General features: G+C 37.7%; 1 protein-coding gene across 28 annotated transcripts in view; it reads left to right on the top strand.

Moving 5' to 3' along the window:
- Positions 1-20,623, top strand: part of MYO6 (myosin VI) — a 143,107-nt gene that overhangs the window by 102,336 nt on the left and 20,148 nt on the right. For 27 of the 28 annotated variants that reach the window (XM_005659429.4, XM_005659428.4, XM_085009647.1 and 24 more), the window contains 8 exon segments: positions 3,215-3,253; positions 5,503-5,596; positions 11,381-11,511; positions 11,597-11,674; positions 14,314-14,443; positions 16,346-16,436; positions 17,196-17,346; positions 19,389-19,597. In XM_005659429.4, the coding sequence (XP_005659486.1) occupies positions 3,215-3,253; positions 5,503-5,596; positions 11,381-11,511; positions 11,597-11,674; positions 14,314-14,443; positions 16,346-16,436; positions 17,196-17,346; positions 19,389-19,597 (923 nt within the window). 28 annotated transcript variants of the gene reach the window in all.

The raw sequence follows: 20,623 nt of genomic DNA, 5'->3' as shown, positions 1-20,623 counted from the left end.
TGTTTCCTTCCTCATTCAGCGGTTTTGTTGTAGCTGGAGTAGTCCAGCTCCAGATGGCTAGAGGGCGCTAGTTGAGTTGAGAGAGGAAAAGCAGGCACTGCCAGGGGCTTCAGGTAAATGATCGCCTTTGTGGAATCCTACTTACAGTGTGGCTGCCATGCTCAGAAGAGCCCGGCTCAAGTAAACGGTTCAGTTTGTAATTCATTTTTAATGTGGTTTCTCTCATAGTGCATTTTTGGGTGTGCATATTACACTGAGATTTGATTAAAGCTTTTAATAACGTCTGTAAAAGAGAAATGTTTTGTGTGCCACAAGCCCTTCAAATTGCTTATTTAACATTGAAGAACCCTTCATTTGTTTCCTTAATTTGGGATCAGAAATTTATTCTCTGAGGTTTGACAAAGAGCTGTCACATGATATGTCTTAGAGATGGAACACTACTATTTGGTTCTAACCGTGGAGTATTTAGCATAGAAAAAGATAATTTAAAAACTTCATGTCACATTTAGGAGTTCCCTTTGTGGCTCAGCGGTTAACAAACCCAACTAGGATCCATGAGGATTCAGGTTGGATCCCTGGCCTTGCTAAGTGGGTTAAGGTCTGGCGTTGCCATGAGCTGTGGTATAGGTTGCAGATGTGGTATAGATCCTGTGTTGCTGTGGCTGTGGCATAGGCCGGCAGCTATAGCTTCTATTCAACCCCTAGCCTGGGAACCTCCATATGCCAAGGGTACAGCCCTAAAAAGAAAAAGAAAAAAAAAAAAAGAACATTCTTGAAATTTTAGACAATATAAATAAAAACAAAAACATTCTTAAAATTCTTTGGACTAAGGTATTGAGACTTGAAGTGCCCTAAAATTGCTTATTTACAGTACAGTGTATTTTGCATGTTAAACTGCTTGAAAGCTATAATTGAATGGTATTATTAATAAAATTTCAAAATGTTTTATCGAGATACTTTGAGATGAAATATTAATTCTTATTTTTGAATATGGTAGAATAGCTCATGAAATTAAATTCAAGTTGTGTGAGGCAATAAAACAAAACAGTCCAGCATTCATACTAATACTTCAGATATACAGCATCACTGAGAACCAAAAGTTTTCCACTGAAAAGCGACATTATCAGGTTATTGAAACATCACTCTTTTACTGTTTGTGTTTTAGAAAAAGTAATTCTTTTGATGGAAATCTCATTCTTTTATTTTATACATGAATAATTGTATGCTTTAAAATAAAGATAAAACACAGGAGTTCCCGTTTTGGCACAGTGGAAACGAATCCAACCAGTATCCATGAGGATGGGGTTCCATCCCTGGCCTCAATCAGTGGGTTAATGATCCGGCATTGCTGTGAGCTATGGTGTAGGTCACAGACATGGCTCAGATCCCGAGTTGCTGTGGCTGTGGTGTAGGCCAGCAGCTGTAGCTCCAATTGGACCCCTAGCCCAGGAACTTCCATATGCTGCAGGTATGGCCCTAAAAAGCTAAGGAAACAAATACATAAACAAACAGATAAATAGATAAAATAGGAGTTCCCGTTGTGGCACAGCAGAAACGAATCCAATTAGGTTCGATCCCTGGCCTCTCTAGGTGAGTTAAGGGTCCAGTGTTGCCATGAGCTGTGGTGTAGGTCGAAGACACGGCTCAGATCCTGCATTGCTATGGCTGTGGCGTGAGCCAGCAGCTATAGCTCCGATTGGCCGCCTAGCCTAGGAACCTTCATATGCTGTGGGTGTGGCCCTAAAAAGCAAAAAATAATAAATAAAGATAAAGTACAAATAAAGCATGTGTTGCATAAGGCTGTTTATTTACCCTATGCCTTATGGTCTTTGACTCTTGTTCTTTGGTAATTGACATTCTTCCCTCTCCTCTCAGATGCTGTCATTTATTTTTGCTGCTTCTATTCTTCTGACTTACTTTATCCCCATTTTGGGGGAGACTACTGTGCTTAGTCTATGGATTAAGAAGCATAGCTTTGTGACAGTTGTTTTCTTTCCAAATTAGTGGCTCGTTCACTTGCTTTTCAGTTGTATGCTGGTCCAGACTGGTTCAGATTGTCAGAACTCTGTCAGCCAGTTAAGTGGGATGTGACTGTATTTTTTTTTTTTAAATCCAGTGACAAATTCACTCCATTTTGGTAACTGAAACCTGTGTCTGAAGTGTGCTGTAGTATCACATGAACCTTGCTGTTAGGCCCTTGTTGGAATCTTGGTTTTGCCACCCCATACCTCCATGATCTTGACAAGTCATTTACCTCTCTGGGCCTCCACATTTTCACCTAAAATGAGACTAATAATATGTCCTTAATTAAAGCTGTGTGGATTCAAATGTTATTGCCCTTGAAAGGTTTTGAGAAGTGCCTGACTCGTAGAAAGCGTTCAGTAAATTATAGCTGTTATTATTGTTAAATATAGTTATATTGAAATTGAGGAGGTAACATCTTAATTTGTGAGTAGTACAATAAGCATCTCAGTATAAAATCAATATAACATTTTTACCTAATTTACAGAGAAGTAAACACATGATTTTAATGAATTAAGCCAAAGGAAATTATAATCACTTAATATTATTTTAAAAAGGAGAGCATAGTAACTACTTGTAGTGTCCGTAGTGGAATTTTCTTGAGAAAATTATCCTTGCCTTTAAAAAAATAATTGAACTGTGAAAAGCTTTAAAACATTTAAGAGGGCTTTAAAAGGTAGGCAGGATGGTTTCGTTTAAGATTGATGTTATATAAAATAAACCTAATCTATAGCATTTCTGTATATTTTAAACATCTCTTCATTCTCATTGGAGTTTGACACAAGCTACACCCAGCTTGCCACATAGTCACACATTCACATACTGCTCCATTGTTTCCTCATTGAATGCATCACCAGCATTTTCATTTACTTCTTTCGTTGCCTGTATATTTTATCCTCATTCTCTACCTGCAAGTGTGCATGTACATTGTCTACTATTGCTGATTTTCAGTTTTATAACTATATGAGTTATATATAAAGGAAGTTATTGTTCTTGGTATTATATATTAGCCATGCATTTTTCATGTTACTCTGTTAAAAAGTTTGTGTACCAGAAGTTGTTAAATTATCATGTGCTATGTATCAGTGTTATTGCATGCTATTTTATTCTGTTGCTGAAGCACTAATATTTACTTATGATACTGTGTACTTTTGCTTTTTGAAATAATAAAATGATTTCCTTTCTTTTACAGACACAGTTAAATTTGCTTCTGGATAAACTTCGAAGTACTGTGAGTACACTTAAAAAACAAGACGGATTTTAAATGGTCCTCTTAAGCTCTAGTAGTAATTATAAGCATGGTAGACCTGGAACAGTTAAAAATAAGCATAGTAAACCTGGCATAATTAGCATAGTAATAAGCATAGTAAACCTGGAATAATTAGAAATTCACTTAAAACCTAATTCCCTCATTTAAAAAAAAGTTTTTGGGCCAGTTCCCGTAGTGGCTCTGTGGTTAACGAATCCGACTAGGAACCATGAGGTTGCGGTTTCAATCCCTGGCCTTGTTCAGTGGGTTAAGGATCTAGCGTTGTTGTGAGCTGTGGTGTAGGTCGCAGACACAGCTCAGATCCCAAGTCGCTATGGCTCTGCTTAGGCCGGCGACTACAGCTCTGATTAGACCCCTGGACTGGGAACCTCCATATGCCGTGGGTGCTGCCCTAGAAAAGATAAAAAAAAAATAATCAGTTTTTAAAATACTTGTCATTTGATTAGGTTTGTTCTGAAGAAAGGTCAGATATGTATGTGCAAATTATTTTCTAAATATATAGATTCTCTGAGTGTTATTAGGATTATCCTATATCTTCAGGAAGCTGAAAATAATTATTTTTTTAGAATTAATCATAGTGAATAGAATTCATTTTTTTATTCTGGTGGTAACATTCTCCAACACGATGGTGTTGATATGGAAAAAATGGACGTAATACCTAAAGGTCTGTAATAGAAGCAGTATTTCCTAGGAGCCTTTAAAAAAACAAAACAAAACTAGATGTTTTAGTTCCCTTTGTTTTTTTAAAGAAAAATTCACCACAGAAAAAAATTTGATATGTGGGTTATGTAAATGAGACATAATTTCAAGAGAAGGCTTATTTTTAAAACAAATCCACAGAGTTTAACTGAGTACTCTTCCTTTTCAGATAGTCATTTTGAAAAGCCAAATATTTATTTTCTCTGTGCTATCATTGCTTAACTTGTTAGACTTCCTTTGAAACCATTAAGAAATTATTTTGAATATCCTCATTTCTTAAAGTATTCTCACTGCAGATATTTATCTCTTAAGGATCAAAGTTGTTTAAAAACCAAGTTTGGTGAGGAGGTACTTATTTTTATTACCCAAATATGCTTCTGTAAAATGGTTAGATAACATTTGTGATTTTAAGAAAAGAAAGACTTGGGTCTTCCCACGTGGAAGAGATGGAACCCTAGCCACACCAGTGACCTGAGCCACTTCCGTGACAACCCCAGATCCATAACCTGCTGTGCCAGAAGGGAACTCCAGGATGATATTTCTAAAAAGCATTCTAAAAGTGTTTGCAGCAAGCATCATTGTTGCAATAACTATCCAGTTTTGGAAGATATCAACTCTGAAGAGGAACTGCTACTTGGATGTCTAATATACTAGCTTCAGTACCCAACACTTTCACTGTGTGCTTATCAGTGTTCTTTCTGCCTCATTCAGCATTACATTATGTGGTCACTGATTTTAAATGCATACTGTTAAGCTTTTAAAAATAACAAAACGGAGTTCCCGTCGCGGCGCAGTGGTTTACGAATCCGACTAGGAACCATGAGGTTGTGGGTTTGGTCCCTGCCCTTGCTCAGTGGGTTAAGGATCCAGTGTTGCTGTGAGCTGTGGTGTATGTTGCAGACTCGGCTTGGATCCCGTGTTGCTGTGGCTCTGGTGTAGGCCGGTGGCTACAGCTCCGATTAGACCCCTAGCCTGGGAACCTCCAAATGCCACGGGAGCGGCCCAAGAAATAGCCAAAAAAAAAAAAAAGACAAAAAAAAAAAACAAAAACGAAACTTTAATATGTGCAGAGGTGAAGTTCAGGGACCTATATTTTTAAAGTAGAATGATGAGAAAGGTAGAATTTTTTTTTTTTAACACTTTGGCCTAAATTTGAAGAAGCATAATTTTATTTACTCATCTTGTCATAGAACAGTTTTCTTATCCCAGAAACAGCATATAAATACCTTTCAATGTAGAATATAGTCATGTGTGTCATCTTGCGAAAAGACTTTTTACAATAACACAAGTTTTTTGGCACTCAAATCCAAAATTGTTGTACTTTTCTATTAGTAGTGTATAACAGCTTTACATATAACTGTATGCTAGTTGTTTTAATTTCCTTAGTGATGATCTTAAAAGAGGTTCATAAATTAATGGTAGTATTCTCTGAAAGTTGCTAGTATTCATTGAAATAGGAAAATAAGAATGTTATTTGTTATTGCTTTTTAAAAGTGCCTTTATTGTCCTAGGGAGCAAGCTTTATTCGTTGTATCAAACCTAATTTAAAGATGACAAGCCACCACTTTGAAGGTGCTCAGATTTTGTCTCAACTTCAATGTTCAGGTATTTCTTTATTTTTGTAATCTGTATTAGTGTGTATTGGGGTCATCATTCAAATACAGTTTAATATGTCCAGTGTTTTCAAACACTTCATAGCTATCTTCATTATTTTTAAATGCAGTAAGATTTTTATGTTTCTTTCATTTATAAGAAGAGCATGGGGAGTTCCCTGTGGTCAAGTGGCTAGGACTTGGCACTTTCACTGTGTGGCCCGGGTTCAGCCCCTGGTCTGGTCTGGAAACTGAGATCCCACATAAAGCTGCTTCATTCTGTGGCCAGAAAAAAGGAAGGAAGGAAGAAACTAAGGGAGGGAGAAAAGGGGGGGAGGCAGAGAGAGGGGGAGGGAGAGAGAGGGGGAGGGAGGGAGGAAGGAAGGAAAGCATAGCCAGCAAATTATTTGAGCAAGATTGGGTTAGAGTTTTATTGTGAAATAAAAAATGAACTGTTTGCCATCATTGCAGTAAAATTTATAAAAGTTCTTTAACTGTAAACCTGGATCTCCCTCTGGGCTTGCTGTCCATGGCCTTCTCAGTCCCAAAGAGGTTAATTCCCTGAGTGTCACTGGGTCGGGGGTTTGGTTCTGGTGTTCTTGCTCTCCCACTCCATCACTTGGGGGAAAAAAGAAAGGAAAACAGCACAGTGCCCTCAGTTTCTGTGAACCTTTTCTGTGCTTGGTTGAACTATTGCTTCCTCTGCTGCTGGCAGATTCTGCCTTGTTGGGTCACAGAAGCTGTGGGCACCGAGCACTCTGTTTTGCTTCACTGCTGCCCATCCTCCATCCCTCCCCACCTGCCCCTGCCTCTCCTCTCTGGGGACACTTCTTCCCTCCCTGACTCCTTATCTTGCTTCATTCAGAGGTGGACCCATTACAAAGCTAAGGTGGCTTTAGCTTCTGCTGTATTTGAACGGGCTCCTTCCAAAGCTGTGGACCTGATTTTGTGTTCTTTTGTAATTTGTAGTTCCATCCTTTTCTGTTAGAGCTTCCTTTCCAGTCACATAAGCTTCAGGCTCCCCGAGTCTGATTTGCCCTTGACCCCTTTCATAGAACCTCAGCTGTGGATGAATGTAATTTTCTTCTTTCTGCTCATCTACACAGAGAAGGTGGGCAAGACAGATTGGCACCATTATAGGTTCATGATCACTAACCTGCAAAGGCTCTCCTCCTCGACCTCCAGCTTTCCCTGGCTAGCCTGTTCTGTTTCTCCCCATGAGCTAGACCCACCCTGCTCTCTGAAAATCTCTAAGCATCTGTCAATAGGCAGTTTCACTCACATCTTTTTACTAAAAGGCTCAAAGCCTTACCTGTTTGCTGCTAAACACTCTACCTGCTTAACTTCCCTCCTGATAGAATGTAGAAAGTGCCTCGCTTCCTCATTAAGAATGTGACTCTTAGAGTTCCTGTTATAGCTCAGAGGAAACAAACCCAGCTAGTATCCATGAGGATGCGGGTTTGATCCCTGGTCTCACTCAGTGGGTTAAGGATCCGGTGTTGGCGTGAGCTGTGGTGTAGGTTGCAGACATGGCTCGGATCTCGAATTACCATGGCTGTGATGTAGGCTGGCGCTGTAGCTCCAGTTGACTTCTAGCTGGGAACTTCCATATGCCTCGGTGCAGCCCTAAAAAGCAAAAAAAAGAAAAAAAAGAAAAAAAAGAATGCAGCTCTTTGGACCCACCCCTTGCCACCTCCTTCTCCTAAATCTTCAAATTGTCTGTGTTGAACCTTCAAATGAATGGATCTGGATCTCTCCCGTTGCCATTCAGACAAGCTGTCAGGTCATCTATATTCCCTCTCACCTCCCCATCCATCTGCCTCCCTATCTCTGGCCTCACTTCTTGTTCTCCAGGTCTCTCTTTTTCTGTCCAAGAATATTGTATTCTTGCTTCCTCAGTTTCCTGCCTTCCACTGTTTTTTTACCCAAGAGAATTCAGCTTCCAGCAGAATACTTCCTAATAAGGTTACCTGTGATTTCCTTGCTCCTGAATCACCTTTTCTTGGCAGTTCTCATCTCTGTGAGCCTCAGCAGCACTTAGCTCCAATTCGACCCCTAGCCTGGAAACCTCCATATGCCCCAGGTGCAGCCCTTAAAAGACAAATAAATAAATAAATAATAAAAAGAATAAAGACTGTGTCTTTTACTCCTTCAGGTTTATTGAAATATAATAAGCACCTAGCATCATGTAAATTCCATTTGTGTAGATTTGATACACTTAGACATTGCACAGTGGTTCCCACCCTAGTATGAACTAAAACTCTCATCGGGTCACATCATTTCCAGGGCTTGTCTGTTGTAAGAATATTTAAGATCTAGTCTCTTAGCGAACAGCAAGTCCTAGTCCTAATACAGGCTGTAACTGTCTTTCACTTGGCTTTTGCTGTAGTTTCCTAAGTGTTCTCCTCGAAACTCCTCAGCCTGTTCTTCACATAAGTCTAGAATTGCTGCTTACGAGTCAAGTCTGATCATGACTTTTTATTGCTTAAAATTCGGTAATGGCTCCTGATTATATTACGGTGAAGAGCAGAATCCTCGTAGTTTATGAGGCCCCGTGTGGTCTGGCCCAAATGTCCGTGGCTTCCTTCCTTTCCTCTCTCTCTTCATCCTTAAATCACTCTGCCCCATGATTTAGTTCCTTAAATGCTCCATATTGCCTCTGGCCATTGGGCCACTTGGTGCTTCCTCTGCTCGAGAAGCTCTTACTTCCTTTTTATCTTCATCTTTCTTGTCCCAGCTTATGGTCATTTTAGGGAGGCCTTTCCTTTTTTTCTTTTAGGGCTGCATCCACAGCATATGGAAGTTCCCAGGCCAGGGTTCAAATTGGAGCTGCAGCAACTGGCTTACACCTCAGCCACAGAAACGCAGGATCGGAGCTGTTTCTGCTACCCATACCATACCTCACAGCAACGCAGGGTGAGTGAGGCCAGGGATCAAAACTGTATCCTCTTGGATATTAGTGGGGTTCATTACTGCTGAGCCACAATGGGAACTTCCAGGAAGCCTTTCCTGATGTCCCCAGCTAGCATGGGGCCTGAGTAAAGGTGCTGAGCACCTGTGTTTCACAGTCATAAATTATATCTGATTTTTCCTTCTCTAATCTGTAAAGGACTTGAGGGCAGGAACTGTGTCTGTTTTGGCTTGTATGCAGATCCCTGATCTGGCAGTGCAAAGCATATCCTAGACTTCTTTTTTTTTTTTTTTTTTTTTTTTGGCTATTTTCTTTGCTCTTCCATTATAGCACTTGCATTAATTCTGTACCTCTCCTCTCGTCTCAGTCATTTAGACTACATGGAAATCCATTGTCTATTTTTCCTTTTTTTTTTTTGTCTTTTTTTTTTTTGTCTTTTTGCTGTTTCTTTGGGCAGCTCCCATGGCACATGGAGGTTCCCAGGCTAGGGGTCCAATCAGAGCTGTAGCCACCAGCCTACGCCAGAGCCACAGCAACTCGGGATCCGAGCCGTGTCTGCAACCTACACCACAGCTCATGGCAACGCCGGATCCTTAACCCACTGAGCAAGGGCAGGAACCGAACCCGCAACCTCATGGTTCCTAGTCGGATTCGTTAACCACTGCGCCACGACGGGAACTCTGTAGACTTCTTAAATCTTTGTTGAGTGAAATGCACAGTCTAGAAATAAAGACTTATTTGGGACTAATTTTAACACAAAGTTCATGTCCATTGTATTCCTACATGAATATAGATGGATGTATTTTTGTAATATTTTCTTCAGATCATTTTTGCTTTTTTGTTTTTTTTGGTCTTTTTAAGGCCATACTTGCAACATATGGAGGTTCCCAGGCTAGGGGCTGAATTGAAGCTGTAGCCATTGGCCTATCCCACAGCCGTAGCAACATGGGATCTGAGCTGCATCTGCAGCCAACATAGTAGCTCACAGCAATGCTGGGTCCTTAACCCACTGAGTGAAACCAGGGATTGAACCCACATCCTCATGGATACTAGTCAGGTTCATTACCACTGAGCCGTAACGGGAACTCCTCCATGAAATTCCTTAATGAACTTCTGTGTGCCACTTCCTGTGTTTGTAGGTACAGGGCAAGCCGAGGGACTCAGAGGCTGGGACACACATTTGTTTATCTGTTATAAATGGGCACCAGTTGTGAGAATGCCAACCAAACCTTACTTTTATTTCTCCAAGCAGAGCCCCAAACAAAGTCTAGTCCTGGAGGTTTCTTTCCATGGGAACAATTGCCTTTATGTGTTTCTTTAGAGTGTATTAAATTTAATATTAAATTTCATGTAATTGTATATATTTATGATATATTTTTGTAATATATATTAGAAATTATGTTACATATATATTTATTACATTGTTACATAATATATATATTAGGAATTATATCACATATAATATATATTTATTATATTATATTTAAAATTAGAATAGTTATATATGTCCACTGTAACAAAAATGAAATGGTCCAGAATAACATGAGTAAAAAGAAGTCTCACTTCTCAGGAGTGACCACTTTACCTAATTGTGTCTTGGACGTAAAGTAACAGGTAGTTTATACTTGTTAAAGCACTCTCCTGTTATTTTTAATTAATATATCATATTCTATTGTAGGGTTGTAACATAATTTGATTAATATTTAGGTTGTTTCTCTGTTTTCTTTCTGTGACCAGCAGTGACCCAGTAAGCTATGTGTATCTTTGCCCACATGTGTGGTGAGTTGTAAAATAGATTTATAGAAGTGGAAAGCACTCTGCCAAAGGCATAAACCTCTGTTGTTAAAATTTAATATTAATTTAATAATGTAAATAAATATTACAGACTGCCATCTAAGACTGTTGTGCTGGTTTTCTCTCTCACTAAGAATGTAGGTCTGTGTCTTTGTGCGCTTTCACTGTTGCCAATTACCATTGGGTTCTATACCTTTGCCAGTCAGACAGGTTGAAATGCAATCTGATTGCCTAGAGAGTCTGTCTTTCTAATGAGATTATTTTAAAATAAAAATACACTCATTTGTAATATTTTATAATTGTATTTTGCTCATTTAAATTTTTGACCAGCAGAAATTTATTTTGGTATAAGGAGTGAGGTAAGGATCTGATGTTATTTTTGTTTTCTAAATGTTTAGCCATTTGTCCTAACACTTTTTATTGAATAATCTTAGTTTCTTCATTGATTTCAGTAGTCCAGTAGACTGAAACCCAGGTTTTTTTTTTTAATAAACAAAAGTGCTGGCTATTTTATGCTTCTCCTGAGATAAAAAGCTCACATTGACTCAAGGCTCAAATCAGTCACTTACTAGAGTCATACTGTATGTAGACTCTTTACCCCAATGGACTAGTTCCTTGGGAGGTGACTGAAAGAGGATCTTTGTGGTGAAACAGCTCTCCTTTCTTTTCCATTTGCTTTGTTTAAGTGCTGGTAAGAACTGGGGAAGTGTCTAACTTGTCTTGGAAACTCCATCAGGAATCTGTTCCATACGTATCCTCAGGACTTGGAAAGTAGCTGGTCTTTGCCTTTTATACTGTGATTTGTGACACAAAGGTTTCTTGCAGGAAAAAAAAAAAGATACAAACTAGATTTGAGATTTCTAGACCAATATTTTGTCTCTAGAAAATAGTTGGTCAGGCAGGTTTTAGGTGAAATTTGGCTACAGTGGCATACTGAGTTTAAGTGTGGTATTTACTATGTAATATTTCACTGCTCATAATTTCTATAAACTACCCTTTCTAAACATTAATTTTTAAGATTCTTTGCTCATTTACAAGTTGTCTTTGGACTTGTGCACAGAGGGTGACAACAGCTTGTGTTTTTGAATCTAGGTATGGTGTCTGTTTTGGACCTGATGCAGGGCGGGTTTCCATCACGGGCTTCATTTCATGAACTCTACAACATGTATAAGAAGTATATGCCGGATAAGCTTGCAAGATTAGACCCAAGACTATTTTGTAAGGTACAAGACTACCTAAATTGAGATTTCTTAGCTAAAACTGTCTTTCTTATTAATGAATTATTGGCTTTTAACTTTTATTTTTCAGGCTCTTTTTAAAGCCCTGGGCTTAAATGAAATTGACTACAAGTTTGGGTTAACAAAAGTATTTTTTAGACCTGGCAAGGTAAATATGTTTTTATTTTAAACTTTAACGTAATTAATAAGGATAGTGGGAGTCAGTGAAAATTTTTAAGTGTTTAGTTAAATGTTCTTAAATTAGATGATCACTATGGGCATGCATATATGTGTAACACATAACTTTATAATGTTGAGAATTTTACAATGTTAACAGTCTATACAGTTTTTTTCAGCTTTGAAAGTATTGGCATCAGAGTATTGTTTGTTTTTTTGGTTTGGTTGGTTGCTTTTTACAGCCGCAGTCGCAACATATAGAAGTTCCAGGCTAGGCATTGGATCAGAGCTGCAGCTGCTGGCCTATACCACAGCTCATGGCAACACCGGATCCTTAACCCACTGAGCAAGGCCAGAGATCGAACCCTCATTCTCATGGATACTAGTCAGATTCACTGTGCCAAAATGGGAACTCCCAAAGTGTTGTTTAATTGAATTTTTTTTACTAAAAAGGGTTAACCAGAAAATAATTCTGTTTTAAGCAAGTTGAAAGCTTTTCTAAAACATACTAATTCAGTCTTCAATAATTAAGAATTTCACAGTACTTTTGAGTTTTCATGGTGATAACGAGATCTATTAGAACATAGTAGGTGTATAACATACAGAAAGTGGGACTACTTTTCTGTTTTTGTGGTATTTACAGATTCTTATACTATGACAATATTGAATTATAGACTTTCATAACTAAATATATTCAATACAGAAATTCTTAAATACTATTCATAATCTGTTCATAATATTTTCACCATTCCTGACTCCTTTAACATTGATTAAATAATTACATCCTTTTTAACACAATTTTTATTATATAATAGCTAACTATACTTGTTTGACTTAGCAGAATCATGAATAAATATCTTTAGTACTTGAAGGCTGAATTACTCATAATAAATAAATCAGATTTCACATTTTGGGGCATAAGATGCAATCTGTGTAGTACATTACCAGTGTATGCACTTTCCTATGATATTTTTACTGCAGAGAATGTATACCATCTCTTATAAGAGAAAAAAGTTAAGAAAAAATGAATAAGTCTTCATAGTTAGCTAAGTAATCAACCTAACCTATTTATCATAAACTCAACATTTCTCATTTAAGGGCTGTAGTAATTTTTTTAGAATTAAGAGCCTGGTAGATGTCTTGCTTACCTCTAGAAAAATTAATCAGCAGAAGGAACAGTGGAAGTGCAACACAGATTTTCTTTTTATTTTATTTAATTAATTTATTTATTTTCTTTTTATGGCCATACCTGTGACATATGGAAGTTCACAGGCCAGGGGTTGAATTGGAACTGCAGCTGCTGGCCTGTGTCACAGCCGCAGCATCCTTGGACCCAAGCCATATTTGGGAACTATGCCATAGCTCATGGCAACACCAGATCCTTAACCCCCTTAACAAAGATGGAGATTGAACCTGCATCCTTACAAAGACAGGTCCTTAACCCACTGAGACACAACAGGAACTGCAAAGCAGATTTTCACAGAACTTTAATCTCATTTTGTTACTTGAAAAAAATTTTTTTTTTAATTTTATGACCATAGTCATGGCATATGGACGTTCCCATGCCAAGGACTGAATCTGAGCCATAGCTGTGACCTGTACCATAGCCTCGGCAATGCCGGATCCTTTAACCCACTGCACCAGGCCAGGGATTGGACCCACAGCTCCACAGTGACCTGAGCTTCTGCAATCAGATTCCTAACCCACTGTGCCATGGCAGGAACTCCTCATTTTGTTACCTTTAATTTAACTATGATTATAAGAGGCTGTTATTTTGATAGGTATGTAACACCCTTAGTATACTGTAGTGGGATTTTTGGTAAAGGTTAGAAATTAATATGTAAATTGGTAGTAAATTGTGGAAATAATGTATTTTATTATTCAGTAACCTAATAGATGTTTTATTTGTGTTGCGTGTGTCTTAGTAGCAATTTCTTATCTCAACATATTAAGAATGTGAGTTGGGAGGGTCGTAAGAGTTTTGGTGGTACCTGATTTTATAAAGCTGACCTTCACTTGTATAGTTATCTGAGGTTACGGATGAGCCAAATCAGAGAGATAGTAGCCCTTTTTTCATTCTTTTCTCTGTTTAACCTTTTTGCCAGGCATCTGTAATTGTCATTTAAGATTTTTTTCAGTGTTCCTGTCATGGCTCAGTGGGTTAACAACCCGACGTTGTCTCTGTGAGGATGTGGGTTCAATCCCTGGCCTCACTCTGTGGGTTAAGGATCCAGTGTTGCTGTGACTAAGGCATAGGCCTCAGTTGCAGCTCCGATTCGACCCCTAGCCCAGGAACTTCCATATGCTGCAGGTGTGGCTATAAAAGGAAAAAAAAAAAAAAAAAGATTTTTTTTCTACTTTTATTATTGAGTCTGCTAAATAGCAATGAGTAACTCCTCCCACCCCTGAACCCTCAAAAGAAAGGTCCTGGATAAAGGAAAAGAAAGGCAGCAAAATACAGCTGAATGGGTTAGGGTTTGCTATGTACCCACTGAGACGTGTCTGTTCATGGGCTTGTGACCACTTCTAGAAAGTTAGATTTTGGGTTTGAGTTCTAGTTATTTTGTACCTCTTTCTATGTTTAAACACATCTGTCTTTTGATACTGAAAGTCAATTATTTTATTTCCTAGTTTGCAGAATTTGATCAGATTATGAAGTCCGACCCTGACCACTTAGCAGAGCTGGTTAAGAGAGTCAATCACTGGCTTATCTGCAGTCGCTGGAAGAAAGTTCAGTGGTGCTCGCTCTCAGTCATTAAATGTAGGTGTTTTTTTTCACACCAAGATCTGGAATTACTTTGGAAATGAATTTGTCTATGGAATGTTAAAATTTTACCTCAGTGCTGAGTGCTGGACAACAGAGACTGTGTTGCTTATTCACTGTGTCCCTGGTTCCTCTTGTAACATCTTATATGTAGTAGATGATCAATTAGTACTTGTGGACAGTTTTTAAATTTTTTTGTGTGTAAGATACTTATCTTCTTTAATTGCATGTATTATAGGATAGTTAATTTTATCGTGTCCTAAAAAAACAGAACTCACTATCTTGATTTTTCCCCTCTCCCTCTCTCCCCCTCCTTCTCTCTTTTCTCCCATCCCCACACCATAGCCCAGACTCTCAGACTTAAGCCAAAACTTTTCTTTCCACCTGCAAGGCACCACCAGAACACACACTAAAAATTTCAGAACTGTGATTGTCTCTTTTTTGTCCCTGAAATCTTGCCAGTCAACAAACTGTTGATTTTCTCTCCAAACACCATACATTCTTTGCTGTTTATTGCCACTGTCTTAGTGAGGCTCCTCTCCTTTGAATCTTAACTTCAGTGGCTCCCAAACTGATTTTTCTGACTTCCTAGACTTATCTTCCCAGAGTCTCTAACAAAAAGCCTTTAAGACTTTCCATTAATATGGGACAAAGTCTAAAGTCTTAGGATGTTGTAACAACTAATTATCTTTGACCCACAACAAGGATGAGGGACAAAATATTTAGGATACCTGAGGGTCTCTGGCAAACCTGTAGTAGGGAGCTGTTGGTTTGCTAAATTTGTAATTGCCTCCTCATCCACATATTCTCCACAGAACAGAGCTAGGCACATGAAAAGGATTCACTAAGCTGCTGCATATTAATTTAAAAAATATTCCTTTGACCTAATAAAAAGGAATCATGCAAGCAATATGCATGCAATCATGAGGTCTTTTGATGTTCAATTGTGCTATAGACAAAAACAAAACTGTAACAAAGAGGAAAGATAACAGAAACTCTTATCCTATCCCTTCGCAAGTGAATTATGCACATATCTGTCACTATAGTTAAATGCCTTTAGCTTTAAACATTGCATTATGATGGCAAACATATGATATTAAAGTTATGTCTACTATAGCATTCGCTTGTGGACTGTGTTTTGTAGTTCAAGTCAGTAATTAGCCAGAATCTTTGTAGGATGTTAATGGGGAACCTCTGAAAGAAATATTTGAAAATCAGATCAGTGTGGGATATTCTGGGTATCTGAAGTTCAATAGAATCCTTTGTTACAGGATTTTTAGAGACCTCACACTATATGTTCATTGTGAATCTCCAAAAGGAGATATAGCACATAGCTTCTCCTAAGTTCATTTGACAAGTGCATCCTATTTACAAGACGCACTTGTTCACATTTCATGGACCGATATTGCCTAGGAGAGTTTGGGAAGCATTAGTGTAGCATAATAAGGAAATAATACATTTAAAATGTTACATCTGGGAGTTCCTGGTGTGGCTCTGGGGTTAACAAACCCAGCTAGCATCCATGAGGACTCGGGTTTGATCCCTGGCCTTGCTCAGTGGGTTAAGGATCCAGTGTTGCTGTGGCTGTGGTGTAGGCCAGCAGCTGTAACTCTGATTCGACCCCTAGCCTGGGAACATGGCTGTGGATGTGGCCCTAAAAAGACAAAAATGAAATAAAATAAAATGTTACATCTAGCAGTATTCATGAAGTGCTTTTTATTTTAAGAAGTATAAGGAATTAAAGAAATGCTAAGATGGCTGATTTTGTTTCTGGTATAATCATCAAAATTGTATATTACTTTACAATTGCATTGTGGAAATGAGTGGTTTTTTTAAAGATACTTCATGTCTGATTTCAACCAAATAATTTTCTATCATTATATTTTCCTCTTCAAACAGTGAAAAACAAAATAAAATATCGAGCTGAAGCCTGCATTAAAATGCAGAAAACTATTCGAATGTGGCTTTGCAAAAGGAGACACAAACCTCGGTAAGATGAATAGCACAACCTATTTACCTTAACATAAAATGGTGTGAAGTCATACCGAAGAGCAGTTTGGATACTCACAGAGTTTTCTTTTTTCTTATGTTCTTTGAAGAAAGTTGTATTAGTCTGTTATTTATGGTTTTTTTTTTGTATTAGTTAACTAATTATTTCATTAGTTCATTACTTGCCTCATTCTATAAAAGGATTGAAGTAGCTTACAAAAATGCAAACACTATGAAAAGTTGAAGTAAATGGTTGAAAGAAGCTATTTTGTTCTGATTATTTTAGTGACTAGAGTTTATTGATACATGTCAAGTTGACATTGTTTTTAAAAACATCTCATTGATGTTTTGACCATAATTTTCAAGATTATCTGTAGGAATTATATTTTGTCACTATAAATTTAATCTTTATTTCTTATTTTAGTCTTTTATCATTAATTTAGACCTTGGAAGTCTGAATAACTGTTAATCTTTAACACTTTTTTCAAGGAGATTACTCTTTTAAATTCTCTATACTTTGAATTCTCCAATTTTCATTGTAAATATAGAAGACTTAAATACTTTTTGACAGATATTAATGTCATTCACATCCGTATTTGATGATTTTTTTTTACCTTCAAGAGATCAAAAAAAAGAGAAAATTAAATAATGTGAAAACAGAAGTGAAATATTGTTTAGCAATGTTTCAGATTTTATTAAAATGAAAAATCTGTAGCATTGATAGGTGAAATTAAACTCTGATGAACCATTATCTTTATAGCATTGACGGCCTTGTTAAGGTGGGCACACTGAAAAAACGGCTTGACAAATTTAACGAAGTAGTAAGTGCCCTGAAAGATGGAAAACAGGAAATGAGTAAACAGGTCAAGGACCTTGAAATCTCTATTGATGCTTTAATGGCCAAAATTAAGGTATGTAATTTTAATCCAAATGACTGTGACTTTTAAAAATAATTTAATATCTTTTTGTTATTGGTATTGAAATTGTATAGAAAATGTCTTTTTTTTAAAAAGATACCACGTGTTACAAATGTTGAGTCTCAGTGATAGTGAATGATGCTCATTATATTCTCTATGTTTGAATATTTTCATGGCAAAAAAATTAAAAAGAAGACCATTTTTATGCAGTTCATCTGTTGCTAGAAAAGATTTGCCCTTGGGGAGTTCCCGTCGTGGCAAAGTGGTTAATGAATCCGACTAGGAACCATGAGGTTGCGGGTTTGGTCCCTGCCCTTGCTCAGTGGGTTGGGGATCTGGCGTTGCCGTGAGCTGTGGTGTAGGTTGCAGACGTGGCTCGGATCCCGTGTTGCTGTGGCTCTGGCGTAGGTTGGTGGCTACGGCTCCGATTGGACCCCTAGCCTGGGAACCTTCATATGCCGCGGGAGCAGCCCAAGAAACAGCAAAAAGACAAAAAAAAAAAAAAAAAAAGATTTGCCCTAAGTACTAACTAAAATCTCTGTTGGTAAGCTTTTGCAAAATCATGACTGAGAGAGGATGAATGCAAATTATTTTGTTTCTACTTGCTGAAACTAATTTTTAAATTATAAAAGAAATGCAATATAATTGGAAATTTGGAGATCACCCCAGAATTCTTAACCTCCACACTAGCACATTCACCTGTTATACTATTGCATAGTCCCCTCAGTCTTATTTTATATGCACATATTTTTGTGTAGTTCTCATTATAATGTACACTTAATTTTGTATTCCTATGATTATGTTATTGCCTCATCCCTGTTACTGCATTATCTTCATATAGGCTACATCATAATACTTAACTATTATGAAGTAACCATTAGTTTTCCCTCATATTTTCTAGGTGAAAAAAAGGAGGCCTTTTTTAGTTTTGATTTTCATTTTATTACCAGTGGGATTGAACATGTTTTCTATATGCCTGTTCATTAACATCTGTCTATACATATATTCTTCTATTTTAGGACCTTAATGTTTTTCTCATGTCCTTTCACAATTCAGTGCATTTTTATTTTTTTTATTTTTTATTTTTTTTGCTATTTCTTTGGGCCGCTCCTGCGGCATATGGAGGTTCCCAGGCTAGGGGTCCAATCGGAGCTGTAGCCACCGGCCTACACCAGAGCCACAGCAACACGGGATCTGAGCCACGTCTGCAACCTACACCACAGCTCACGGCAACGCCGGATCGTTAACCCACTGAGTAAGGGCAGGAACCGAACCCGCAACCTCATGGTTCCTAGTCAGATTCGTTAACCATTGCGCCACGACAGGAACTCCTTCAGTGCATTTTTAAAGTGAGCCTTTGATAATGTCTTCTGCAGATATTTTCTGTAGACAATGATAAATCTTAGCAGTAGAATGGAGAAAGAAGTCAAGAGAAAAACAACAGTGTTTTGGATAACTTTAGCTGGTTTTACAGATCTGTCAAGAGATATACCTGTTTATGTGGTGTTAATCAGTAAAATTAACCCACCCACATTTTTTGAAGACTCATTTAGAAATATCCTTTAGCAGTTTTGGAGCATTTGATAATTTCTTAAATATTCCTGAGGTATTATTTGAACATTACTTTTAAAGAGTAGTAAATTCTGGCAAAATTAGCTAATCAGTCCTTAAAAAATAATGTAAAACTGAAGTATGTTGCTTTGTCCATAGTGCCCCCTTAGATATTTGATTACTTGTTTGATAGGAAATGGACACAGATATTTGTGCACAAAGATAACTTTAAAGTTTTTTGAATAGTATTTAATGTTTAAGCAGTATAACCAAGGTCATGGGCTTATTGCTTACCAGCTTGTCCAGTCTTTGCTGTGTGCATGCTTTTTTTTTTTTTTTGATAAGTTGTAAAAACACCTACTGTTAAATTAACCATCTTAACTGTTTTTAAATGTACAATTTAGTAGTGTTCAGTATGTTCACATTATTGTGGAACAGAAGAGATAAGCTTTTTAAGTACATGTCCATTGTTTTCTTTCTTTCAGTCTACTATGATGACAAGGGAACAAATTCAGAAAGAATATGATGCATTAGTTAAAAGCTCAGCCGTCCTCCTCAGTGCATTACAGAAAAAGAAGCAGCAAGAAGAGGAAGCAGAAAGGCTGAGGCGTATTCAAGAAGAAATGGAAAAGGAAAGAAAAAGACGTGAAGAAGATGAACAACGTCGAAGAAAGGAGGAGGAGGAAAGGCGGATGTAAGGCATTTATGTTGTGTCCTGATTTAGAAGCCACCAGGAGAGTCACCTCTTCATTGTCGATGGTGGTCAATGAATATTCTTATTTTTAAACGTCATATTTTTATTTTTAGATACTAATTTTAAAGTTAGAAAATGGAGAAAGTAACCTCATTTTATAATAATAACATAAAATGATTTTAACTGTAATCTGAATTTTGGTTAAACTCTTCCACCTGAAGATTTCTTAACTTCTTTATAAAACCATGATTCCCAGGAATTCCAGTCGTGGCTTAGCAGTAACGAACCTAACTAGTACCCATGAGGATGTGGGCTTGATCCCTGTCTTCGCTCAATGGGTTGGGAATCTGGTGTTGCCATGAGCTGTGGTGTAGGTCACAGATGTGGCTCAGGATCCTGTGTTGCTGTGGCTGTGGTGTAGGCCAGCAGCTGTGGCTCCAATTCGACCCTTAGCCTGGGAAATTCCATATGCCCTGGGTGTGGCCCTAAAAAGCAAAAAAAAAAAAAAAAAAAAAAAAGTTGTCTAATTGTAGAAAGAGTAAAGGGAAACAATGTAATCACAACCTTACAAAGAAGGCTTTGTAACCAAATTAATGTAGAGATATTAAAGGGTATAGAATACAATTGTATTTGTTCTCTTTCATAATAATTACTGTCAGGAGAGTTAGATTGTATTTTTTAAAGTAAGTTGATCGTGTATGTAGCTAGGAGGTTAATTTGACTTTCCATTTTGTAACCTTTATTTGTTGTTGTTGTTGTTTTGTTTTTTAGGGCCGAACCCTGGGCATATGGAGGTTCCCAGGCTAGGGGTCCAATCGGAGCTCTAGCTGCTGGCCTACATCACAGCCACAGCAGTGCGGGATCTGAGTCATGTTTTCAATCTACACCACAGCTCATGGCAACACCGGATCCTTAACCTACTGAGTAAGGCCAGGGGTTGAACCTGCCTCCTCATAGATGCTAGTCAGATTTGTTAACTGCTGAACCACAAGGGGAACTCCTGTAAACTTTGTTTATTAATAGTTA

This window comes from Sus scrofa, chromosome 1 (genome assembly GCF_054392235.1).
Source record: "Sus scrofa isolate SSC_HxYL_T2T_F1_AM1 chromosome 1, Sscrofa_HxYL_maternal_Yorkshire_Landrace_v2.0, whole genome shotgun sequence".
Classification (NCBI taxonomy): domain Eukaryota; kingdom Metazoa; phylum Chordata; class Mammalia; order Artiodactyla; family Suidae; genus Sus; species Sus scrofa.
This window is presented reverse-complemented; position numbering and strand designations above follow the sequence as displayed.